Raw genomic sequence first — 23,976 nt, forward strand, 5'->3', positions numbered from 1 at the left:
CCATTTTAAATATCCATGTTTCATGCTATAAAAATTTAAGGCAAATCTGAGGTGGTCAAGCAGAAATTGTTCCAACAAAAACGCACTCTGGAGCCCTGTTTCATACCAACGTACATCTCCGAGCCTGCCGTCTAATTAAAACCATTTATCTGAGTGTTCACATAAGAGGGTCTTTTTGATCGGATGCATTAAATACCTTAACTGACCCCTGACGCATGCATCACACTTCCTCCAGATATGCTCCTCACTCCTGTGTACTTCTAACTGCAAGCGCGCAACCATAACTGAGAATCTGAACAATTAATAGAACAATAAAATGGTAAAAACACACACATAATTGCGGGCGTTTCAACAATCTGCCTGTTATGCTCGTCTGGTTTTGAAGAAGACTCCAAAACACAAACCGCTTTCAAATGGGGAAACACAAGATTTTCCAGCAGGGTGTTTCCTCCTACCCCCTTATTCCTGATGCTTTAAACATGCAGTCAGAGGTAACACATCATTCTTCCCTGACTAGAAGCACAAATCCAATCCTGAGGCCACCAAACTGGATGCTCTACTATTTGATCACACACCCATCGGTAGCTCGTGTGCTCTCACTTTAATCAAATAGGATTGTGACAATATATTTCGCTGCTGGGCGGCTGCTCCAAAAGGAAAACTGTGCTTTAGCAGAAGTGTTTGTTCTGAATTTTAAAACAGTTACTTAAAAGGCTGCTTCCAGAACAGCTGGGCTCCCGGTTTGTACATTAAAGGCATTTCATCCAAGGCCCTGTAGCGCATCATGAAAAAGTAAACGAATTTTAAAAATCAATAGCAAAATGAGCAAAGTTAAACTCTGACTTGTGCTCTTCTGGTCTTTGTTTGGAACTCAGAGAACTGAGATCTGGATCAATGGCAGCTGATTTGTGACTTTTCGGTGATGGACATTGTGTGCTGTTGTGAAAGAGACAAAGACATCCTGTAACAATATATTTTTCAGATGCGGAACAAAGTAAATGCTATTTCTCCACAAAATAACTCAGTGGTTGCGTCAATGGATTGTATATAAAAGGTTCTTAAAAGTGAAGTCAATGTGCAAGCGACTTAATCCTGCATTCTTTCTTCTGGCCAGCAGGTGGCGACTCATCTCGTTGCATAAAGAAGTCTGACTGCACAGAAGCCTATGAGAAAGTGGCGCAACTTCTCTCTTGATATTTTATCTCAGCAAACTTTTTTCTAACGAGTGAATGGTCTCAATTATTAGTTTCAAGTCTATTTACAAACACCATGATGCTAATCTTGTAAACTATGGTCCCATTTTGAGTAAAATAGATAGTCAAGCAGGATTTTAGATGGTTATTGACAAGTCAGTACCGTGTGGGCATGCGTATTGTCCTCGAGTTCTGAGTCAGATTTACCACTCGCTCAAAAAGTCCAGCGACTTTTACATACTGTCTGTGGTTCCTTTAAAACTTTTTAAGTATGACACTCGTTCATTGTGAGCCTCAAAAATCTGGTCAAAGCATCTAGAATTGCTGTGTCTACATTGTTTTTCTTTAAATCACTGAGTGCAGTTAGGGAAAGTAACCTTTTATAGTAGGCACCCCCACACCATGATGGTGGATTTAGCACCTCACGAGTTCAATAATTTAAAAATATGTTTGAAGTGTTTTAGAAGTTGTTGCCATTTGGCCATGCAGATTTTAAAGTAAGGATGAATAAATCATTAAAGGATAGACAGATGAAAAGATGGATGTACAGATCGTGTTTGGAAATAACTTATAAATAAATAAAATCTAAAAAGAGCACTAACCTCAGCATGGATGGCGTAGGAGGCCAAGAGCACAGACACCTCAGGAGGACAGTAAATCTCTTCCTCGAGGATCATCCTCTTCACCTGAGGAGTTACCAGAAATAATCAGCATTAAAACATGTAACCACCGGAATAAGAAAGTCCTCTTCACCTCTTCTAACACAAAAATGAACTTCAGAACTAACAGCACTAATATTCTGTGACATTCACATCTTCAGTGCTGTAAAAGCAATGAAGACAAGCTGGTGTATCTTCTGTATTACAAAGTATGTTTTGAGTGTTATTCCCCATTTAGATTGATTTCTACAAGAGGAGCAAAATGACACTGAGAGATCCACGACCAGAATCATATTGACAGCTGATCTAACTTGACTCCTACACAAGGGAATAGAACTTATGAGAGGAGAGTGACAGTGTGGGGGAAATGCAACTTTCTGACAGCTGCGCTTTGACAGCCAGAACTGTATTCCCCGAATCCCAGTCTGACAAATATGGGAAACATATTCAGCTAAAACAACAACAAAAAAAAAAACCCTGAAAAAAACTGTTCTGGTACCAATTTTCAGCCGACAAAAATTCAAGTTTTTATCGTCTTGATGGACATTGTCGTCTTTGTTGATAGATTTTGACAGGAAACGTTTGATAGACTTTGATACTGTGACGACAGGTATGCGATATATTTAAAATGCACAACAAGTTTATACATCAAAAATGTCAATAGATATAATATTTCTCTGGTACAAAACAAGAACCCCCTTGGCTTAGGGAGCTAGTATCCATTAGCACAAGTAACTTCTTGTAGGCTGTAAGTTTTGACAACTCTTCTAGCAAAGTTGCTTCAACTGCAAGATATATGGGGTTTTTTTGTTAGGTTTTTTTGCACGTACGGCTGCTTCACATCCCCTATGGGGGGGATTTGAAAAGGGACTCAAATCTGAGCTTTAGATAGTCCATTCTAAAACTCTCTAAACTATTTCTTCTTTTGAGGCTTCCTTGGTGAATTTGCAGTTGTGCTCAGAATGAATCTTCTGTTTAATGGTCTACTTCTGGTTCAACTTTCGGACAGATGGCCTCACGTTATCTTTAAGAACTCTTTGATATGATGCAGGATTCACAGCTGAATCAATGACTGCAAGCTGCTCAGTCCCTGAGGCAGTAAAATAACCCCAAACGTTCACTTTTCCACCATGTGTCACATTTTTTAGGAGGTTCTTCTCCTGTATAGGGGGGCATTGTTCTGCACCTCCCGTGCAGATCCAATTTGTGCAATCACTTACTGATTATAGACACATGCATTAGCCGTGAATAGCTGCAGAGATATCTGCAGGTCCTGTGATGAGATTTCTCTAAAACTTCATTTTGCGTCAAACAGTGTGCTCGTTGAGTGCATTTCCAAAACGAGTCCTGAACAACTTTGCAGTAGTTTCAAATCTATACCACTTGTAGACAAATTTCCTTACAGTGGAATATTTTTATTTCAAATAATTTGAAGATATTTTGAATCTCTTGCTAGACCTTTTCTGAATGACACCTTAGCAGCACGGAGGACACCAGGTCCAAGTCTGAACATGACACCTAATCTGGAACCCCAGATTTTAAGGTTTGACTGTTTGATAAATACGCAAACTTTTTCCATGTGACTATTTTTCTTTATTTAAATTGTGACAGCCGCTTGAAGAATGTGCACTTCATGTCATTTGTTTAAAATTTTAACTTAATATGCAGGCAGTGTTTTCAAAAAGATCATGTGTTTGCTTGAAATATGCTGACAAACCTCAACAGTTTCCATGGGATGTATTCGTGTTCTCACTTGACTGTGTAATACTCAAACTGGGTAACTAAACTTCTACCCTCTGCTGCTACACTCCCTGGTAGTTGCTCATTTTAGAGAGGTCTGGAAACCGGGCAAACTGTGCCACATAAATATTGTAAAACTTAAACATTATAGTCACATGGGGACCTATTAGACAGTAAGCCGGGAACTATGCACCTTAACCAACAGCATTTCACATGATCATTAAGCTGCTCCAAGAATATCGGCTTGCTGGTCAGGAGACCATAATGATACGACAGAAAGTCTGAGAAAAAGCAGCAAATGGTAATTAATGGAGAACAACGCCCATTTTTATAGTTTGTTATTTCTGCATCCCCAGGATAGTGGATTTTGTGCTCGCCCCAGCCGCTAAGAATGGCAAACTCAAGGTTTAGGTTTGCAGTTTGTAGCCTGAGGAAACACTGGTGCATGTTTACATGTGTTGACTTAACTGTCATGGATCCCCAGTAATAACATGAATTCTTAAAATGGCTGCCAACCCCCTATAACAAGCTCCCCGCAGATTAAAGTGCCGCTTTTCACCAGGTGTCACAATCCGAACTCCAGCTGTCAAACTAATTGAATCGCAAACTTGCATAACTACATATGGAGCACAAAGCCGGATTGTAAGGTTAGGTGGTGCAAACATGCTTCTGCGGTAGTTATATAAGCTGGCAATTTAATGCTTCAAACCTTATCATTTGCAAAGCCAGTCATGCTGTCTTCTCTTGTTTTGAACTAACAAAGGTGTGGAGCCAGAGGTGACAGCCCCTAATCACGGCAAGAGGCCTGAAGCCGCACTCCAGTTTACAAATGAGACTGTGCTACGATTTGGAAGCTGAAGTGACAGAGATGTGCATGTGTCTGTTTGTGTAAGTGGCCCACATTGTGTGAGCAGTGCGAGTGTGTTTGTATCCGGGTCGGCGATCATTTCTGATAAGCGCTAATCCAGCTGTCATGCCTGTGACACTATCTGAACAGAGGCCGGCTCCTGACATTATGGGAATTAATGAGAGCAAAGTAATAAGAAGACAGGCGAGGTGAGGCTCTACGCATTTGTATTCTTCTCTCCTTGTAGCCGTGTGCTGCCTTAACTGTTGAGTAATTTGCCGGCTGTAGTCTCTTCTTCTTCTTTTTTTTTTTTTCTTTAGCAAGGTTCCCCTTTGAAATAAATAAATTACTTCAACTACCTTTAAATGGATTAGAGACACAGAGAGACATTTTATATCCCTTAAGCAGATAAGTGGCTCTATCCAAATGTTGGGGAACACAAGAGCACTGCAGTCTAAAGCCATATAACTAAACCAGCACAATGGGCTGGATATGATGGGAGTGCTATGGGGGACGAGTATCCCATAGAGAGTATGTCATTAACTGGGCCAATAACTTAGCCCTTAAAGCCTAATTGGTAATTGATAAATGTGGCTGGTGGCACTGGACGATGAGAGCACAGTTACAAATCTCATCTCTTGCGAGGGGGACTGGTGTGGCAGGTTCTGCAGGAATTCCCCAGAGAGTATTAAGTGGATAGAAAGGGCAGCAGTAATATGTTGTGCATTGATTCCACATGGCTGCACACAATCAGACCGGGACAATGGGGGGGGAAAAAAAAAAAAAGTATATTACAGAGTGCTCTGTTCGACAGTTTAAGAAGAGAAAGTCCGTGGGCGCGTGCCCCCCGCTGGCACTGGATTGGAATAGTAAGGAAGCCACAGATAAGACACAGCAGCTAAATGTATCCCAGTAATAAATCCAGAAGCAATTTGTTAAAATCTTTTAATGCTTAGACCAAATAAGTTCTGAATCGTAAGGTGTACATTCCAAATGTAAGCACAGTGACAAAGCAGCAGGTCAGTAGGATGTATTTTTACCTGCAGGAAGAATAAACGCTGCGTGACGTCTTCCAGTATCTCCAGCTCAACATTTTCAGGATAAAACATGATCACGAGTCGAAAGGTGATTGGCTCCTTCATTGGCACTCCCTGACGCCGAAACTGCAGCAATAAACCAAAAGCGTCAGCACTTTGCTCAGCTAAGGACTCAGTTCTAACAACGCTTTACATGGCTTGTGACAAGTATAACATGAGAATCACCGTCCGGTTCGGGTTTAGCCAGAAAACTGTGTTGTTGATGCTGTACTGGAGCCCAAAGAACCACGTCTGTCTCAGTCCCAGAAGGAGGCCCACGCTTTGAAGACAGAGTTTCGCCTTAGACGAGTCCTGAAAAACAGAATTGATTTAGTCTTATATTTTGTCAAAGGAGAAACGCTTAAAAATTTGTCAGATTGAGAGTGCTTATTCTAAAGAAACGTATGTCTCGGTAGGTTTAAATTTATGAAAGCCAATCATAAGTGCTGCGTCTTCTGAATGAAGACATGAGGCCATTTCTATCATCACCTCCTGGTTCATAGCAGGCAACCACACATGTTCTCCTCCAGCTGAGAACTATGATTGAGGCATATCAGGCGATATCCAATTTAGATAGCTTTCATCTCTAGCCTCTGTGCTAACTCAGGGGGCAAGCTACTGTCAAGTGCATTCAAGGTTGGCATGAAAAAACTGAGCCAAAGATTGCAAGACTCAAGGATATAAACTGCAGCATGGAGGGCAGCCCGGGCCAAATCAAGAATTCCTACGCAAGGCCGAATGACTACTCTGTTTGTGTGGCCAATTCTGGCTAAATACTATTTACTAAAACCCATAATTGAAGCAATCACCATGTCAGCGCAAATAATGGAGACCTGCAACTAACATTATGCTGCTGTGGCAGATTTTGGTGGGGTTCCTCCCTTTTAAATAGCAAGCATGGTGTCTGCGAGGAAATTTGATGCCTTTCAGTACTGATATATCACGAATCAAGTCATAAGATGAACCAAAAACACTGCAAGAACAAAAACAATGATAAAACCAGCATAAATCTTTTTTTTTAATTCACACTTTAGGTAGATGCATTTCAGTGTATCCCAGACTGCTGTGTCAAAATCTGTCGGATTTCATTGCTGCATAAGACAGAGATGAATTAGACCAGATTTGGTCTCCTGTAGAGCACATTCACTAAACCAGCTGCGTGTGTGCACAGTTATTTGCTGCCATCTAGTGTAGAAAAGTCTAAATCGTGCACATTATGAGGCGCTGCCATCCACACTCAGCTGTACTTTACGGTTAGATTGCAGCTGCATGACAACAGTTAGCAGAAAGGCTTGTATGTACTTGTTATTGATGCTAGATTGACTGCAAATGCCCAGAGCTTGTTTGAAATAAATTGAGCTGGTGTTCTGAGACACATACCTTGTAGAGGAACTCCAGCTCTGACTCCTCAGTCTTGACACAGACCGTGTAGACGCCTCGCTTTCCCAACAACGAAGTGGTGTTCCTAGTCCGCACTGTGGACTCTGCCATGGCGAAAAGCACATAAACTAGCAATTCAACGATTCCAAGTTCGTTCCTACCACTATCCTGCAAAACTGAGCGCTCCGTCGAGTCATTTTATCTAAATTATTCACTCCAAGGCGGAGACGAAAGATGAGTCATTTTGGCGAAGCATCAAAACAGACGCACAGGTGTGAACGTCACTTTTCATCTTTCAGCGGAAAGATGCTTAACTCCATCAAAAAGTTTACATAAAACTTCCACTGATATATTAATGGTTATTGAATGGCTCATACATTGTGTACTTATGGTCTTTCTTTTTGTAGTTTTACCTACTGAAGAAAAAAAAATACCTTCGGCAGGTGAATACACCGCAGTGTCCTGGACTGGCTGCTAACGGAAGCTAGCTTAAATTTAAAAAAAGAAGAAAAAAAACTGTATTCACTGTACGTCGTTGTTTTTGCGCCACATTTACACATGTTTATACACTTTAGTCAAATACATCTGCGTGTCCAAGAAATTATTCAACTAATAAAACCCTTGTGTAAACTTTAAAACACGTTTCAACATGTAAACTATGCAGTGGACGAGCAAGCTTACTGCTGCCAACCGTTTGACAGCAGTTAGCTGCGATGCTGCGTTCAGGTGCAGCCCAGAATGTTGCCCTAACAAAATTTAACAACATTTTCCATCATTTTCTGATATTTTAAAGGCAAAATATATTTTTTAACATAGGAACTGACAGGAAGATTTAGTTGAGGTCTGGAAACTAGACAGTCTTCTGCCCGTTTTGAATTTATAAGCTAACTCCAAAATGCATTAAGTTCAGCTGTTCAGGTGCTTTTCATTTTAATTGTCTGTAAAACATATGAAGTGCCTAAAAAACATAGTTTCTTTTGGTTGTTTGAGATCTGACACAAAACAAGAAATATGTCATCGCCTTAGGCCATGAGGAAAGTTTATTGAACATTTTTTGCAATTTGTTTTGACATTTTAGAGGTAAAATGATTTTAAAAAGCAACATAAAAAAACGGTTGCTCTTTTTGAATTCCTAAGCCGACTCCAAAAAAATCCATAAAAGAATAAGCAAATTCAGCCGCTTTTTATTTTAGATTGCTTTCCTGTAAAAGAAATCAACCATTGTATACACAGTTCCTTCTGATTGTTTATGATCTGACACTCTTCTTTGCCGGTTATCTGTTGTCTATATAAAGTTCCCGGGGATCCTGAAGGCGACAGCGCTTTCTCCTTTCCTCTGGTCTGAACAGCCAATCATAGCCACAAGCCCCGCCCCTAGCCCGGCCCCCTGCGCCATAAAGGGGCGGCGCCAAAGCAATGAGGTAATCGGGGTAAACAGTAAAGATGGCGACGTCTGTAGCCGGAGAGGAGCAGCCAAGTCTAAATGGGATTATTTCCGAGCCCCAGACTAAAAAACTCACCGACCTGCCGACCGAGTTGCTCGAACACATCCTGTGCTTCCCCGTCCTCAAACATGTCGACGTTTGTAACGTTTCCTGCTGCTGCAAGCGGCTACACGACGTCTGCCACGGAAGGGGAAAGGTCTGGGGACACCAGTACAAACTCAGGTGCTATGATTTTTCTTTTTGGTGGTATTTCCGCGGAGCGTTGGGTTCTATTGTTTTTTTTTCAGTTGTATCTACCCAAAGAAATATCCTTATTCTTTGTACAGTTGCCGTGTTAAGAGCCCTGAATCGCTCTTCCCGAGGGTGGGTTCGTTTAATGCGAACTCACAGGCAGCTGTCAGCCGATGACATTCTGCTGATGCACCAAATTCATCATTACGCCAGGGCCGGTGGCAACCTTCTATTCTGCAGACAACTACGAATCCTGCAAATCTTAGCGTTTATGTACGCGACAAGCTGCGATTTATGTTTTGTTTTCACCACAGCATCCATAAACAGATCTGTGTGACCTTGAATGTTGGGCTACGTGTAGCTTGTGAACTGCAGAAGAGTGCAGCTATTGGCAAAGGCTAAGCCCTCCTCCTGACTCACTTGGCAGTGAGCTCCACTCTTTTCTCTTTTTAGCAAAGAGGAAACCACGTATGCAACAAGAATGGAGGGGGGGGCAGGAAATGAGACTTAATATGTGCAGCTTCAGATAATAGACTGCTAATCTGATGGATGTTCCCATGAGTGTTTCTGAAATAACACAAATTTTACTGCACTTCATCAACAGATGGCCAAGACTGCAGAGGTTTTACCGTCAGAATGAGAGCTGCGACTGGCTCAGAGAATACAAAACGCGCCACAGAGTTGGTATACAAATACGAAGGACCGTGGAATCCATCTCAAAGAGATTCTTCACAGAAGTCGTAAGTAATCAAGAATACATTATCAATAATGCAAACATGGTTACATTCGTTAAATAGATGAAATGGAATTGCAAAAGCATTTGGCTGCAATAGTTTCAAATTTTCCTGCACAGATGCGCAGTTTGAATAAGAAAAAATTACAGTTATTTGTGTTTGTGTGTGTGTGAGTGGTCTGTGTGTGGGTGCAAGACAGAGTGTCTTTTCTTTGTTCCAAACTAACCCAGAGATCTGTAACTCAGCCTTGCGTTGGCCAGGTGCTGGGAGACAGCTTTGCAGAGATTGAATCACTTGGGATGCCAGAGCACTTCTGTGAAGATGAGCTCCTCTTCATACTCAACTCAGACAAGAGGTGAGAGCAGCCCACAAACTACATTGTGCAGTCATTCATGGGTTTGAGTGTCTATTCTCATGTTAATCCTTTCATGGATTATGAAACTCTTGATGCATTACCTCGACTGTTTACCGTACGTCTCTCTTCTCTTCTCCACCCGTCATTAGGAAAAGCTTGACACTGAAGTACTATGCAAAGAAAATCCTTTACTTCCTGAGACAGCAGAACATCTTGAGGAGTCTGAAGACCTTCCTGGAGCAGCCTGCAGAGCAGCAGTCAGCTTTAGAAGGTGAGTCACTCAGTGTTCTCCGTGCATTATGTGGCCTTATACATCTCCAGTGTTCATGTTATTCGTATTCAGTGCTTATTATTATATTGTTTGTGGTGATAAGAGCACGATTATGCCATTTAACTTACAGCTTTCCCTTTATGCTTTCCTTCTCTTTTTTCCTTCTGTAGGTGCTGTACTGGTGGACCAGTATTGTAACCCTCTGGCTGACGTCACCCTGGACAGCATATCAGCCCAGTTGGATGAGATCACAGAAAAAGTGAAGAAGATGCTGAGAATCAAGAACCCGTCTCACCCCAGCCTGCGCATCGCTCAAGGTGGGTTTTCAAAGCCTCACAAGACTTGAAAAGAAACAGTTGTCTTTTTAGGACTTTTGTTTTTCTCTCCAGCTATTTTTATTTTTATTTTTTTCAACAAGATTCATCAACACCAGACACTAAAAGCCCCAAGGCTTGGGCTTCCACTTCCACTGCAGTCTGGGAAAAGTCAATAACAGTAAATCTCTTGGGAAAAGATGTCAGCTGCACAAAATCTATATTTTCCCTTTCAGGCAAAGTTGTGATGAAGTTTCATTTCTTGTGTGTTGTGTAGGTAACTGCTCTGTCGTGGAGGACTTTGAGCTGCAGAGGCAGGTGGTGTGTGCGCTGAACTCTGTCCTGTATGAGCAGCTTCAATACAAAGGCAATGAGTGTGACTACTACAACCCCCTCAACTCCTACATCCACCAGGTCTGCCATCCAGAATATTATGTGCCTTATAAGTTGCAAGCTTTTCAATAATTTCATAATACATTTCATTTTGGATTTAACTTCTTTGTTTTCTATTTAGGTGCTACTACGCCACACAGGCATTCCCATAAGCCTCTCTGTTCTCTACATGACGTTGGCCCGCAAACTGGGTCTTCAGCTGGAGCCTGTCAATTTTCCCAATCACTTCCTGCTGCGCTGGTGCCAGAAACCAAGAGGGTACTGCTTAAACATTTAAATCTTTTATTTCCATGGGAACATAACCTACAATTTAAGCCATCATTCAAGTAGTTTGTTGTACTAGGAAGATAGCAGTCAAGTGTCTTGATACAAGTTTTTACTTTGCATATTTGTGATGAACCACATTTACTTTCATTGTCCTGGGTAATGTAGTGTGTCTTCAGGAGTTGCACAAACCTTCCACACAGGATTGTCACAATTCCATTGAATTTCAAAGCCACTTCATTGTTTTTATCAAGGATTTAGGTTTTGCCATGTTACTGTTTTTTTCTATAAAGTTACCTTGGCCAATAATTGGTCAGATGAATTGACTTCTATCCCCTTGAGACATTTACCAACAATAGACACGAATGATGTACAGTGACAATTGCACGAAAGAGATGTGAAATGGAGCTGCAGTAGTTAGACCAGACTTTTTAGAGGAGTGTCTTGAAAATATGTGCCCGGGAGTTTTAAAAGCTCAAAAACTATCACAAACACAAACACACAGGAGCACGTACACACACATTTCCCAACCTCATCCACAGCCAAACAACATGTTGCACTCAGGGAAGGCAAAAATCTTCTCTCGCTTTAGTATTCATAATAGTCTATACTATTTCTTCTTTATTTATTCCATTTTTTTGAAAGTATATAGCTGGAACCGGTGGTGCAGTTTGTGAATTCATTCAACTTTATCCCTGCAGGAGTGAAGACATCTACGACTTTGTCTACATTGATGCCTTTGGCAAAGGCAAGCAGCTGACGGCAAAGGAGTGCGAGTACCTCATTGGCCACCAGGTGACGGCAGATTACTACAGTGCCATCAGCACCACGGAGGTGCTGCTCAGGATGGTGGGGAACCTGCTCAACATCGGCAAGAGAGGGTAAGACAAACTGAACACCTGGCTGCTCACACTGCAGAGTCTCTTCCACAGGAGAGGGCTGGTAGACGAATGATAGATGGATGCAAATTTCTGCCATGGGACTGGTTATTATTAAAGAAGCGATGGATTATTATTATTTTTTTCCCACAAGAACTGCTTTTCCCCAAAGTAATACCATTTTAATTTAGTCGTGTCATCTGACAAGACTGCAGAGTGCCTTCTAGCATCACAGAGATCAAAACGGTCTCGAAACTGAATAAATGATTTAGAATACATTTGATGGCTTGCCAGAATGAAATGAATAAATTAATGCTATCTTCTATTTGAGTTATATTACCTGCACTGTGTGGTTACTTTTCAGGGAGGGCAATGAGAAATCCTACCAGCTGCTGAGAGACTCGCTGGACCTCTACCTCACTATCAACCCAGACAACGTGCAATACTTGCTGCTGCAGGCACGGCTCTACTTCCACCTGGGAATCTGGCCAGAAAAGGTCAGGATACACAATCCGCTGTTGGGAAGAAATCACATTTTTCCCAGTCACAACAGAGCTATTAAACTGAAACTCTACCGGTGTTGTGTGTGTCCCCGCAAATTATGTTTTTAGTGTGTTTTCCAGATTCTCAGATTGAATTAATTTCACCAAAACCACCAGGCACAGAGACAGTCTCTTCCCCCAGGCTGTTACCTGATGAACTCTTACTAGTCACACAGACTCAGGAACCACTGTGCAATATCCCACTCCTGTGCATATCTGCACTACTTTAAATGTACCACACCTCTCCTCAACTTTTACCTTATTTTTAGTAGTTTTTCTGATTACTGTACACAGAGAGCTAAGATTCACCAGAGTCAAATTCCTTGTTAGCATGTACAAACTTGGCCAATAAAGTTGATTCTGAAGTTCACTTCATATTGAATAACAGCCATTATAAAGCGCTGACTGTTATACTGCTCTTGCACAGTAGTTTAATATGTAAGATGCTGCATTGTTGCATAGGACGACTGCACTCGGAGGTCACAAATTTCACCTAACTACATTGCACATTGATGTTTGTTCTTGATCCCAGGTGCTGGACATCCTACAGCACATTCAGGCACTGGATCCCTCCCAGCACGGGGCAGTGGGTTACTTGGTGCAGCACACGCTGGAGCACATCCAGCACAAGAAACATCCAGTAACTCCTGAAGTGAAGAGGCGAAGTGCTCCAGAACACCTGGAGGTCCAGTATTCAGTCGGCCTTATTATGAAACACAAGAGGTAGGTCAAGCCAAGATGTGAAACCCTTCCTGTAAAGATCCATCCTGCGTTGTCTTCCTACATGCTCGAGCATGTCTATTTTGTTCCACCTCCTCCACCAGGTCAGGGTATAACTGTGTGATCTACGGCTGGGACCCCAAATGCACCATGAGCCAGGAGTGGATCACCACCATGAGGGTCCACCAGCTGTCCAACGGGGCTAACCAGCCTTTCTACAATGTCCTCGTACAGGACGGAACATGTCGCTACGCAGCACAGGGTATGAATACCACTCTCTACGTATCACCCAGTAGGAAATAAAGTAAAATAGCCAGACCCAGATTGTTTTTTTTTTTCTTTCAAAGTCAAAAAGTTCATATTTATGTTTATTTAATTTTACAGAAAGGCAAAAAAAAAAAGACAGGTGGATGTCATGTATGTTGACATGCATGCTATTGCTAATTATTGGAGAGAAAAACCAAATGCAACATAAGCATCAAAAAACCAGCAACATTTCTCACAATATATATAATGTCTCTTTAAAAACTCAAACTTTAATTTACCAAATATAAGGAAACTGCTGGTTGCTAAGACCACAAAAAAAAATCCAGCAAATAACAGAAATGTTTAATGTAGGGTTCATACTGTGTACTAAAACATGAGGTGTTGATCCAGAAATAGTTCCAGTTAACACACTAGTAAGACTGATCATTGTCTATGCTGGAAGTGAAGCAAACCCTTCAAACTTTCTCAAGGCAACACTTCATTGGTGCTGCATCACTTATTTTATTTTTTTTTGGTGGTGGAGGGGGGAGGATTTTCTTTAGAAAGCCAGTAGTCCCTAATAGCCTGACTCGCCTATTCCCCTGTGCTTACTCACTCACTTTGCCGCTGAGTTTGCTGCTGCTGCTGCGACACAGCTTTCATTGTTTGTACGTGTTATCTCTGCTCTCTGCACCACCTCAGCATTCACCTGCCGACTCCGGTCTCTACAAACCTTGAGGTGGATTTTTATTGATCAACCTGGGCTTTTATCTGCTGCTCAGTCTGCTTTGCAGCAGCTGACATGGCATGAAGCTGTGATGCCAGAATAAATTACGTTTGACATCTTCTCGATAAGCTAAACTTTTTGATGTGAGAGTAGACTTTATGACTTGGTTTTGGATGTACAGTTGAATTTAATTGTGAAACACATAAATCTTTGTCACGAAAAACAATCATGCCTTTTTGTTCCTTTATAGACTTATTATAGGTCTTCTGGAAATATGACAATCCGCTGGGTCAAAAAGTAAACATACAGCAATGCTAATATTTAGTTAAACATCCACTGGCCATTTCCACATTTACTGGGTGCTTCTGGTCGCTGTCCACATGCTTCTAGTTGTATCTTTGACCGCTCTTCTTCACAGTTGGTGCAATTCAACTAAATTTGGTTTCTTTCTGACACACCTGTTTCTTCATGTTAGGAAAACTCTTCAGTGGCGTCCTAACTGCTCCAAATCAGCACACAGTCGTCTCTCAAGTCAAAACAAAGCTTTACTTGCAGCAAGGAGCCAACATGTACAGTACAGAGTCTGAACAAGTGACCGACTGAAAGCATGAAGCATCGATTCATACATACAGACAGTGAAGAGAAAACAGAAAACAACCTCCCACAAATGGATGAGAATAGGCACAGTTCTCGTGGTGTTTTGACTACCCACTAAAAACAGCTTGTCCTTATCTCACACTCACAAGGTTCAGCAGAGGTAATGGACATTTACAGCATTAACTCATAGACTTTTCACAAAGACCATTGGATCATAACACTTCATTATAGTCCACAGTTTTTCAGTTGGGTTTAAGTCAGGACTTTGGGGACACCAGTCTAAAACCTTAATTATAGCCTGATTTAGCCATTTCTTCATTCTTTTGATGTGTTTGATGTCACTGGCTTGTTGAAACACCTACCTGCCTTGTAGACCCAACCTTCTGGCTGATGATTTTAGGTTTTCCTGAATGTAAAGGTAATCCTCCTTCTTCATAATTTCCATTTGTGTCACCACAAGTTCCACTGGCAGCAAAACAGCTTAAGACCATAATACTGCCACCACCATGCTTAACTGTAGGTTTTTGTTGTTATTGAGGTTAAACTCGTCACCTTCTCTCCTTCAATCATATTTCTGCTCATTGCGGCCAAAAAGATGTACATTTTTTTGTTTCATTTGACCACAGAACTTTTCTCTAGAAGACCTTTGTCCATGTAATGCTTCTAGAAGAAGAACTTCCTTCTTGCATGGCAGCCTCTCAGCCCACGTTGATGTAAAACACTGTGGACACTGACGGCTTCTAATTCATTGCAGACCTGCTTTTTGGTGATTTTTGGTTGACTCTTGACCATAATGGCTAGTTGTCTCTGATAGTTTGTGTTTTCTTCCTGATGGTGTTCGTGACACAACTGTACCTTGCACTTTATGCCTAAAAACTATTTGTTTGAACAGTTGATTTTGGGATCTGCAGCTTCTTTGTCAATGACTCCAGGTGATTTTCCTGGCTTGTTCAAGTCAATCATTTGCTTTTCACCTTTGTTTTTCCCACTGTTTGTGTTTGAGTCTGAGTGTATCAAGTGAGCCCTGTTTAAATTGACTCTGAGGAGTCACCAGCTGTAGTCAATCATAATCACTCACAATAGGTTTAGAGGACATGAGGCTAAGAGAATTCTATTACCACATCGCTCTACATCACCAAAACTATTCATTTAAATTGCTGGATGTATATTTTTGAACCAGCAGATTTTGTTGTATTCCAGAAGACCTATAATAAATCTCTAAAAGAACCAAAAATGCATGATTGTTTTGTGACAAAGACTTGTTTCAATCATTTCATTTGTACAAAATTAAGATTTATAGGAATCATTGGAAGCTCAAGACTGCCATACATGCTATACGGGGTCTTTAGAAGTGTATGGAAACTTTAGGTCACAAGTGTATGTTCATCATCGAGGGACAGTTTTTAGTTAAAATTCTCTTTCTTTACCTCAGTTTAATTGGTGTCTACCCTATTTAAATTTACATTAATTGTTGTCATTCCTCAGAAAACCTGGAGCCCCACTCAGCGCCCTTGGAGATTGGCCACCCAGAGGTCGGTCGCTACTTCTCCGAGTTCGCTGACACCCACTATGTTGCCAATGAAGAACTGCAGACACGATACCCAGAGGACATGGATGAAACCCTGGGTACAGTGCAGGAGCTCTACCACAGACTGACGCCTGGCTCTGCGAACCAAGAGGAGGCTCCTGCCACAGACCAAAACAGCCACCAAGCCATGTCCATGTAGCAAGGAGCTGTATCTGGCGCTTTGTCGTCCAACTACTACTAACCAACTACTGGTCACCCATTCTCAATTCACAATCCACTTAGCTGCTGCTTTGTTGCACTTATTCAAGTCTAGGTCGTGTGTATCAGAGAGGTTCTTTTGTTTAGAAAAAAAAAAACAGTATTGTTATTGTTGTTGCTTTGATACACATATCCAAATACCACAATGTATTTGTTGCGGAAAAAAAAAAAAGTTCAAACTATAGAATGATATGATGCTTGTTGGGGAAGACATCTTCAAATCCAGTGACAAGCCTGAAAAAGTATTCAAACTCAGAATCACGCATTAGTATACACCATGAAGAAGAAGAAAACACATTTGGAATAAACAGTTAAGTGGACGAGTAAATTCAGGATGAGTATCCAGGTGCTGTAAATCCCCCCTTTGCCTAAAACCAAGGAATGCTCCTTTACCCACAACCCCCTGCATCCAGCACCAGTCTACAAAGCATATACCCTAACCCCCAGGTGCAGTGCCACACGAAAGACTATAAAGAAAACACTTTGTAAATTAACTTTTATTCCCCATCTTTTAACCAAGTTTCATGCACTTACGAAAATCTAACTTTCACATTTCTAGATATTTTTTTTTTCTGTATATTTACAAGTGAAATGTGTAGGATGCCATGGCTCATCAGTGTCTTTAATGGAAAAACTAGACGAACCAATAAGGACACCAGTGACTTGAAACAGAAATGACTCTGAGCTTTGAGGAAACTAAAAAGAAAAAAATAAAGCGTTTCAAGTTTTAGTAGTTCCTCTCTGACTTATTTTGCACACCAAGTGAGTGTATGCATTGCTTTATTGTTGTAATGCACAATACTAACCACTATTCACTGCAGAAAGTCCACTGACGGGAAACAGGAAGGCAGCAGGTAATTTATCCATAAGCTGTATGGATTTAGGACCTTGAGGATGCCAGATGTTTCCAGGCCGCCTGCAGCAGACTACAGTTGCACTGAGCCGCCGATAGCAGCGCGATAAAGCAGCAGCAGCACGGAAAAGTTTATCCAGTCGAACCAGCTTGTGCGCCTTTACGCACCGGTGGAACAGCAGTGATGGGAGCTTCGCAGACGCGCGCCGCAAATAAGTACCAGGACCTGACGGAGAAAACTGGATGTAAGTACGGAAAAGTACATGGGTTCATATTTATTGGGGACTGTGTAACTTTTAGTGTGCGGCGCTGTTTGTATTGAATGGTTCGATTTTGGTGAAATTGGGTCGTTGAGGAAATGAAAGGTGCGACAGGTACCTTGACAATCACCGATCATTGTACTAAAGGAAGTTTTTTGTTTTGTTTTTTTAAAAAACTATCCATTAGTAATTAGATAGTTGAGGCAAATCCTGCTTATATCAATAAACGAGGTAAAATTAAATGGTGTAAAATGGTGAACATTTTACGCATCATATGCCTTTTTTTGTCCACACCCGCTAGTTTCTATTAATAAAGTATTTCTTCACACCAACAATCCATGCTATGCGGGAGTTACCTTAACCTTTTACAATAGTTGTTCTTGCATTTATTTATAGTGCAGGTATATTTACTTACAGTGTAGTATAGTCTTTTTTTCCTTTCTTTCTTTCTTTGCACGGTCAAGTTAGCAGAGTTCAGAGGTGCTACAGGTTGGGCCAACTGCAGTGAAACACCTTATCTGGCTTCATAAATTCCTTTATTTGAATAAAAAAAGTTGGATAAAGAAGTGAAACAAAAAGTGGACAAACAACAGAAGTGGGAATATTTAGTTTTACTCAAGGCAAGAGCCTGGTGTGAAACCTCTGCATGCGGTGGCATGAACAGTTACAGTCCAGACTGAGCCCTAATTTATTGATACTGTATTGCTGAGACTTTGAACTGTTTTATTGCTTCCCCAAGGTGAGGCTTTGTCCCAGTTTCTCAGTGGGCTCATTTGAAGTTTTCTTTATGGATTTATAGCATGTGATGTGGACAGTCTGATGAAATGTCCCATTGCACTAACAGGCGTATACTTCATGGTAAGGCACAGATGACATATTTTGTTGTTATTTTTCTTTGCATGTGGCTAATTGCTCCATGTAACTGAGGTCAGTTGTGTTAAATCTGCAGCTGCTGACCATGCATATGTAATAGTCACACCACACAGACTGACAAACAGACTTGTTTCAGTATGAGGCAATAGTCTGCAGTCCCAGTTGCTACTGCAAACATCCATTTAGCTGCCGCTGAGAGCAGGAAAAGATGTGAAAATAAACACACATGTTTACAGAAACAATTGAAAATGCCAAACCCGTCTTTACACGGGGCCAGACAGAACCAGATTATGATGTTTGAACCTTTCAGTATGCGGCTGCTAGTCCACACAGTGAGTTAATGATTTAAGGAAGCATTTGAAATGACATGAAAAGGTATGTTTGCTTTGCCATTTGGCTGATAGCAGAGTTGCACCTGATCGGTTTAATAAAAAAATAAGCCACTGTGCAATTATAGAACAGTCTGTGACACTTAAGCAGAAAAAGGATTATGTACCTCTGAGTGTGAATATTCATTTGTTTTATTACTGGACATCCCAGAAAAACAGCTGGAGGATTGCAGGAGGCCAGTTGATGGGTGAGGACTGATTATGGGTGGATCTCTGACGTCGCTTCATGTTGTTGGTGTTTGCTTCTTTTCAGTTTCAGCGGAGCAGATCAAAAACCTTCACACAAGATTTCAGCAGCTCAGTGGCAATGAAGAAACAATAAGGTAAATGTTCAAAACAAACCAGCACACGTGTTTGGCAGATCTTTACTGGTCAGCTTGCACGTGGCTTTAGTGGAGGGCGTTCAGTCTTGGCTGCTGAAGATGAAACACTAGTAGGTAGCATGGTGGCTGCAGTGGATTGTGGGTATTTCTGGTATGTCTGGCACAGGCACAAACAAGCAACATGTGTTGACACACACAAAGTGAATTACTACTAATGCAGACACGTTAGGTAAATATAATATGTTGATGTATTGTAAGCGTAAAGCCAACTCACACTGTATGCACACAGTCGGTCATGTGTCAACCCGGCATTGCCACACTGCCATGCTGGTAGCGACGAACCATGAAATTCTTTCTAAAAAAACAAAACAAAACGCGGAACAAATGTTTTACGGGTATTTCTCCTGCCAGTTTATATTTAGACACAGACATTGTTCACACTACTTCTCGTACATTCTGTCTAGTATTACTTGAAAGTGTAAGAACATGCTGACACTGTACATTAGTGTCTGTTTTATGGTAACAGAGTTTCTCCTGTCGCACTGCAGCAGAGAAAGCCTGGAAAACATATCGGCCCTTTCCAACAACCCAATCAGAAAGCAAATCATTGAGGCATTCTTCGATAAAAGGTGGGTGCATTCACATCACACCACATTCTGTCTGTTCTCCATATGGGTAATTTGCATTTCACTTCATATTATTGGAACACTTTCCAAACTAAAGCCCTGTTTATTATGTGATCAGTCAAAAGTTGACAAGTTCTAACATCCATATTTACCAAAGGTCAGACTGTCCACACAGTGACATTTATCAACCTACATGCACAGCAAATATTAAATGTAAGATATCTGCCTTTATCTGCTGTCCATACAATGGACATTTGTTTTCTTAACTGGAGGAAGTCTTCATAAACAAAAGCCGTAAAAGCAGCAATAAAGCTTCCTTTGTGCTCTACGTGTTGAATTACAATTCTATTACGGTAAATGAAATCCTCAAATAAAGGACAGGTTCAGCCTCTTGGGAAATAATCATTTGCAAGATGATTGATACCACAGCTGCTGCTGGTAGGTTACATTTGTCATACATGCAGAAACAACAAAAATGAGTGTGTAAGGTGATTAGTTAAATATCAAATGAGTCCAAATGTTATGGCCTTACAATTTTGTATCACTTATTTGCTCTAATGTTAAACGAAAAAACGAACAGTTTAGATTTGCTATATATAAAAAAACATTTAAACTCAGTCATTGCTGAGATTAAAATCTTTTATTTTTTCAGTGCTATGTATGTTTACCTTTATTTTTGATGACAGACTCAGTCCTGTCTTACATGGATGACTCCGTTGTCCACAAATTGTTGGAGAAATATTCTGCCACACCTCAGATACTTTTTTTTTCCAACTTCTTGCTGGAGGGGTTCATTTGCTTCGCTTTTCTCTTTAAAATATTTGAAAGGTCTTCCGTTGGATTCAAGTCAGGCGATATATTTGTCCAGGTCGTAGCTTTCACTGTTTTCTTCCTTAGAAAGCTCTTGTGTGATTTTGGGAGTGTGCGTTGCATCGTTATCAGGCTGTAATATTCCTCTTCTGTCAAGCTTCTGCTGACTGGGACTCATCCTGTCAGCCAGTATTTAACTATATCACAGGTGCTCATGGTGCAGTCTATAAATTACATCTCCTCAACAGCTTTTGCACTCATGCGTCCTCATATCATCCCACTCCCGTCTCCGTGCTTCGCTGCCAGGACGATGCGTTCACTGTGTTAGTCCTGGCCTACTTCACACTAAACATGCTGGCTCTCAGCTGAGCTGAAAGAATTGGACTTGGGTTGACAGGGTTTCTTCATGAACGCTGTCGAGACGTTGACATTCTTCAGAGTCCTTCATACTGACTGAGCTGTTACAGAAAGTTTGATGTCTATTTATAGCCCTTGTGCCAAATCTGAAGCATTTGCTCATCTGTTTTTCAGAGCTAGATTGTGCAAGTAATGCACTTTTTGTAGTAGCATTTTAGGCCACTGCAGCTCTGATGAATGGTGCTATTGCTTGTTCTAAACCTCCTGATTACCTAAACCTAAACCTCCTGGTGCATCTCTGTTCCTACTGATTGTTAGTTGGTCGCTGATCTCACTATATGCTTTTCTATTTTATAGAACCAGATTTTTCAGCTCCTCTGACAGTTCGTTATATATCTGGGGCCATGATTCAGCCATACATATAGACACAGGACATAAGTCATAAACTCAACAAGTTCTAGTGTTGACAGGACATTTTATAACAATGCTGATGCAGTTAGGGTGATTGGAAATCAGGTGTACCCAAATTTGTTTCTGTAATTTCTAATTTGAGTGTCGCTAATCACAAGTAGCTTTTGTTGCACCGAGTTCCTACTTTGTATTTTCAATAGTCTTTGTCTTTGATTTGTCATTACGTGAAACACTCAACTTATGAATGACATTGCACACACCGTAGGAGTGGCTTTATTACTTTAAAGTCTAAAGGTATTTGTTTCTCCGCGTACTGAGTTTGTGCAGTGAGTCACCTTTACTGGTATTGTTATATTTGTTGTTATTGTACTGTTACTATGAACGAGGTTAGCATTGGTCTTAAGAGGAGAGTTAAGGTGCACTAACTCTAAGAGCGTTCACATTTGTTTCATCAAATCATTCTTTTTGTTTCGGCATTTGAAAACAACAGTAGAAAGGAAATACACTTAAAACAAAATATGTATTTGGTCTTTTAACAAGAGGAAGCATTAAAACTGACCGTGTCATTGCTATGAAGAGACAGTTGTTGACTTTTTAAAGCCAGTAGTTGTCATGTGTTGGAAAGTGCAAATGTAACAAAACAAACCACAATGCAGACTGTCCAATGAAAAAAAAAGCCGTCTGTGAGCACATGTGACTTCTGCACACAAGTCATGTGCACAAGTGGGAGAAAAAAAGGAACAAACAAACAAAAAAGTAAAAATCAATGAGCCTTTTTGCTTTTGTTTTGGACTGTTTGAAATAAGATTCTAGAGGCATGATTGCATGATGGGGCTTCATATTTTCTGACTTTACAGCAATTGTTGAAAAAAAAAATACTCCAAACTGGATACAAATGGTCTGTTTACAACTTGAGGAAAATACTGGTACTTCAACAAGCTGTACTGTGGGGTTTTATATTTTATTTTGCATCCCTTCATCCTTTCCTGATTGTGTTCTGTAATGTACAGCACTTTGTGATACATGCCATGTATGAAAAGTGCTTTATAAATAAAGTTTGATTGATTGATACTGGTTGAATTTTAATCCTCGTTGCCTAAACGTTGATTTCGTTGGACTGTGACCCAGGAACCAGCATCAGAATGAGGTGGGCACCTTCCAGGAGATATCCTTCGAGCAGTTCCTCATGGTCATGTCCCACTTCCAGCCTCCAACTTTGAAAACGACGGAGGAGGAGAAGGAGGCTATGAGGAAAGAGAAGCTTCGCTGTAAGTCATTTCCACCATTGATTAATACGAATACTACATGTAGCACTGCGTTTATTGATGACAAATCATTGATGTAAATCTTCTTTATCAATCACCACCAACCTGCTGGACAGAGTGTGTTGACAGCATGTCAGCTATTACGCTGGAGAAGCTCATAAGTATTCATGACTTGGCTGGGAACGTAGCCAGGACAGGCGCTTTACAACCACTACCGTCACGAGTAGAACGAGATGATTTGTAGCTACAGAGCTGGGACTCATGTTAAGCGACAGATATCGCTATAACATTTGCTAATAATCCATTTGTTGATCTGTTCCAGGAGTTATTTCACAACGATGGGTGGTAGTTTACATTTTTTTGGTGTATCTTCCTCCCCTCAAGCTGCCTTGTGTGATTTATGACCTACATTTCCCAGAATTCCTTCTACAAACTGAACAAAATTGAGTAAAAGGGCATTTACTTGGTGCAAGAGTCACATGTGTTGCAAGAGTTACAAATCTGTAAATGTGAAGATGCACAATTTAAACACGCTATCATCATTAACTGAAATGACAGTCGCCTGGATCAGTTTTTTTGTGTTTTGGCCTTGTTAAAGCTGAAATATAACCTAAGGGTTCCGTTTTTAAGATAATTTCAGTAAAAAGAAACTGTCTTCGTACACATCCTGGAGCAAAGTTGTCAAAGTAAAGTGAATATATTGACACAGCATTAATTTAGGCATGGTCTCAGTAGACTCTAAAAGCTGTGTTTTAAGTTACTCCTTGTACATGCGATTGGGAAAACACACATAGGAGGGAGGTAAATATAAAACATGTGGTGCAGACAGTGCTTAACACAGATGAAAGGATGTAAATTTTGGTCCTGGTGTCTCATGAGAGCTCACTGTGGGTCTCTAATTGGAGCCACAGTTCTTCCTCAAATTGCGAAATATCTTTAGCAGCCCTGGATTCTATTTTTTTTTTTCTTTTTTTCAGAAGGAATTCTCTTTTGCTTCTATTTTGAGTTGTATTATGTGAGGGCTGTGAGGCCGACTTCACCAGGGGGGCTGTAGGACATTTGCAGAGGGGTAATGGAGCATGATACTGAATGAGCTGAGAGGGAGCAGGAGCATTGCTGCTGCTGCTCCAAAACCAACGGCTAGTTTAGTCTATTGATTTGATCCAGAGGTTAACAGATGGAGCTGTGATGGATATTGCACTTTAATTCCCTGACTGACTAATAAAAACTGACTCTCTGTAGTAACGTCCATCGTGAGCAAACGTCACACAAAAAGACGCTCGTTAGAAATCCCTGAAAATCATCTGATTTCTTTTTTTGTGTGATAGCAGTCGGCCCTGGATGCACTGCAGACACAAAGTTAATATCCTTTTAACTGCAGCTTACTAACAATGCCTGCCCTGACACTGAA

General features: G+C 40.9%; 3 protein-coding genes across 4 annotated transcripts in view; 2 read left to right on the plus strand and 1 right to left on the minus strand.

Moving 5' to 3' along the window:
• Positions 1–7,006, minus strand: part of nf2a (NF2, moesin-ezrin-radixin like (MERLIN) tumor suppressor a) — a 30,085-nt gene extending 23,079 nt beyond the window's left edge. Inside the window, exons 1-4 of the mRNA XM_008298585.1 lie at positions 6,896–7,006; positions 5,702–5,827; positions 5,480–5,602; positions 1,796–1,879 (exon numbers count right to left, since the gene is read on the minus strand). Coding sequence (XP_008296807.1) covers positions 1,796–1,879; positions 5,480–5,602; positions 5,702–5,827; positions 6,896–7,006 — 444 coding nt within the window. The remainder of the gene's footprint in view (positions 1–1,795; positions 1,880–5,479; positions 5,603–5,701; positions 5,828–6,895) is intronic.
• Positions 7,007–8,335: 1,329 nt separating this feature from the next.
• fbxo21 (F-box protein 21) lies at positions 8,336–17,128 on the plus strand. 2 transcript variants are annotated; one of them, XM_008298582.1, is made up of 12 exons: positions 8,336–8,562; positions 9,176–9,311; positions 9,551–9,660; positions 9,810–9,931; positions 10,102–10,248; positions 10,523–10,659; positions 10,760–10,896; positions 11,604–11,783; positions 12,145–12,277; positions 12,855–13,045; positions 13,147–13,304; positions 16,098–17,128. In XM_008298582.1, the coding sequence occupies exons 1-12, from the start codon at positions 8,339–8,341 to the stop codon at positions 16,337–16,339; spliced, it is 1,917 nt and encodes a 638-aa protein (XP_008296804.1). In that variant the 5' UTR covers positions 8,336–8,338; the 3' UTR covers positions 16,340–17,128. The 2 variants fall into 2 exon arrangements, with proteins under 2 accessions (XP_008296804.1, XP_008296805.1); XM_008298583.1 differs by having other exon boundaries at positions 9,566–9,660.
• Positions 10,874–22,568, plus strand: LOC103369782 (calcineurin B homologous protein 3-like; the record flags this gene model as incomplete). Its single annotated transcript, XM_008298586.1, has 5 exons — positions 10,874–10,878; positions 17,383–17,496; positions 19,027–19,096; positions 19,645–19,725; positions 22,429–22,568. Coding segments are annotated over exons 2-5 (352 nt in total), but the record flags the coding sequence as incomplete, so codon positions are not given.
• Positions 22,569–23,976: the final 1,408 nt, after the last annotated feature.

Source organism: Stegastes partitus, unplaced genomic scaffold (genome assembly GCF_000690725.1).
Source record: "Stegastes partitus isolate 25-593 unplaced genomic scaffold, Stegastes_partitus-1.0.2 Scaffold1329, whole genome shotgun sequence".
Taxonomy (NCBI): domain Eukaryota; kingdom Metazoa; phylum Chordata; class Actinopteri; family Pomacentridae; genus Stegastes; species Stegastes partitus.

Bases quoted from the DNA above. Each gene is read 5' to 3' on its own strand.
- fbxo21 (XM_008298582.1), top strand. From the start codon at position 8,339: ATGGCGACGTCTGTAGCCGGAGAGGAGCAGCCAAGTCTAAATGGGATT. The intron at 10,660-10,759 runs GTCTGCCATCCA...TTTTCTATTTAG, and splicing joins TCAACTCCTACATCCACCAG to GTGCTACTACGCCACACAGG. The intron at 10,897-11,603 runs GTACTGCTTAAA...TTATCCCTGCAG, and splicing joins TGGTGCCAGAAACCAAGAGG to GAGTGAAGACATCTACGACT.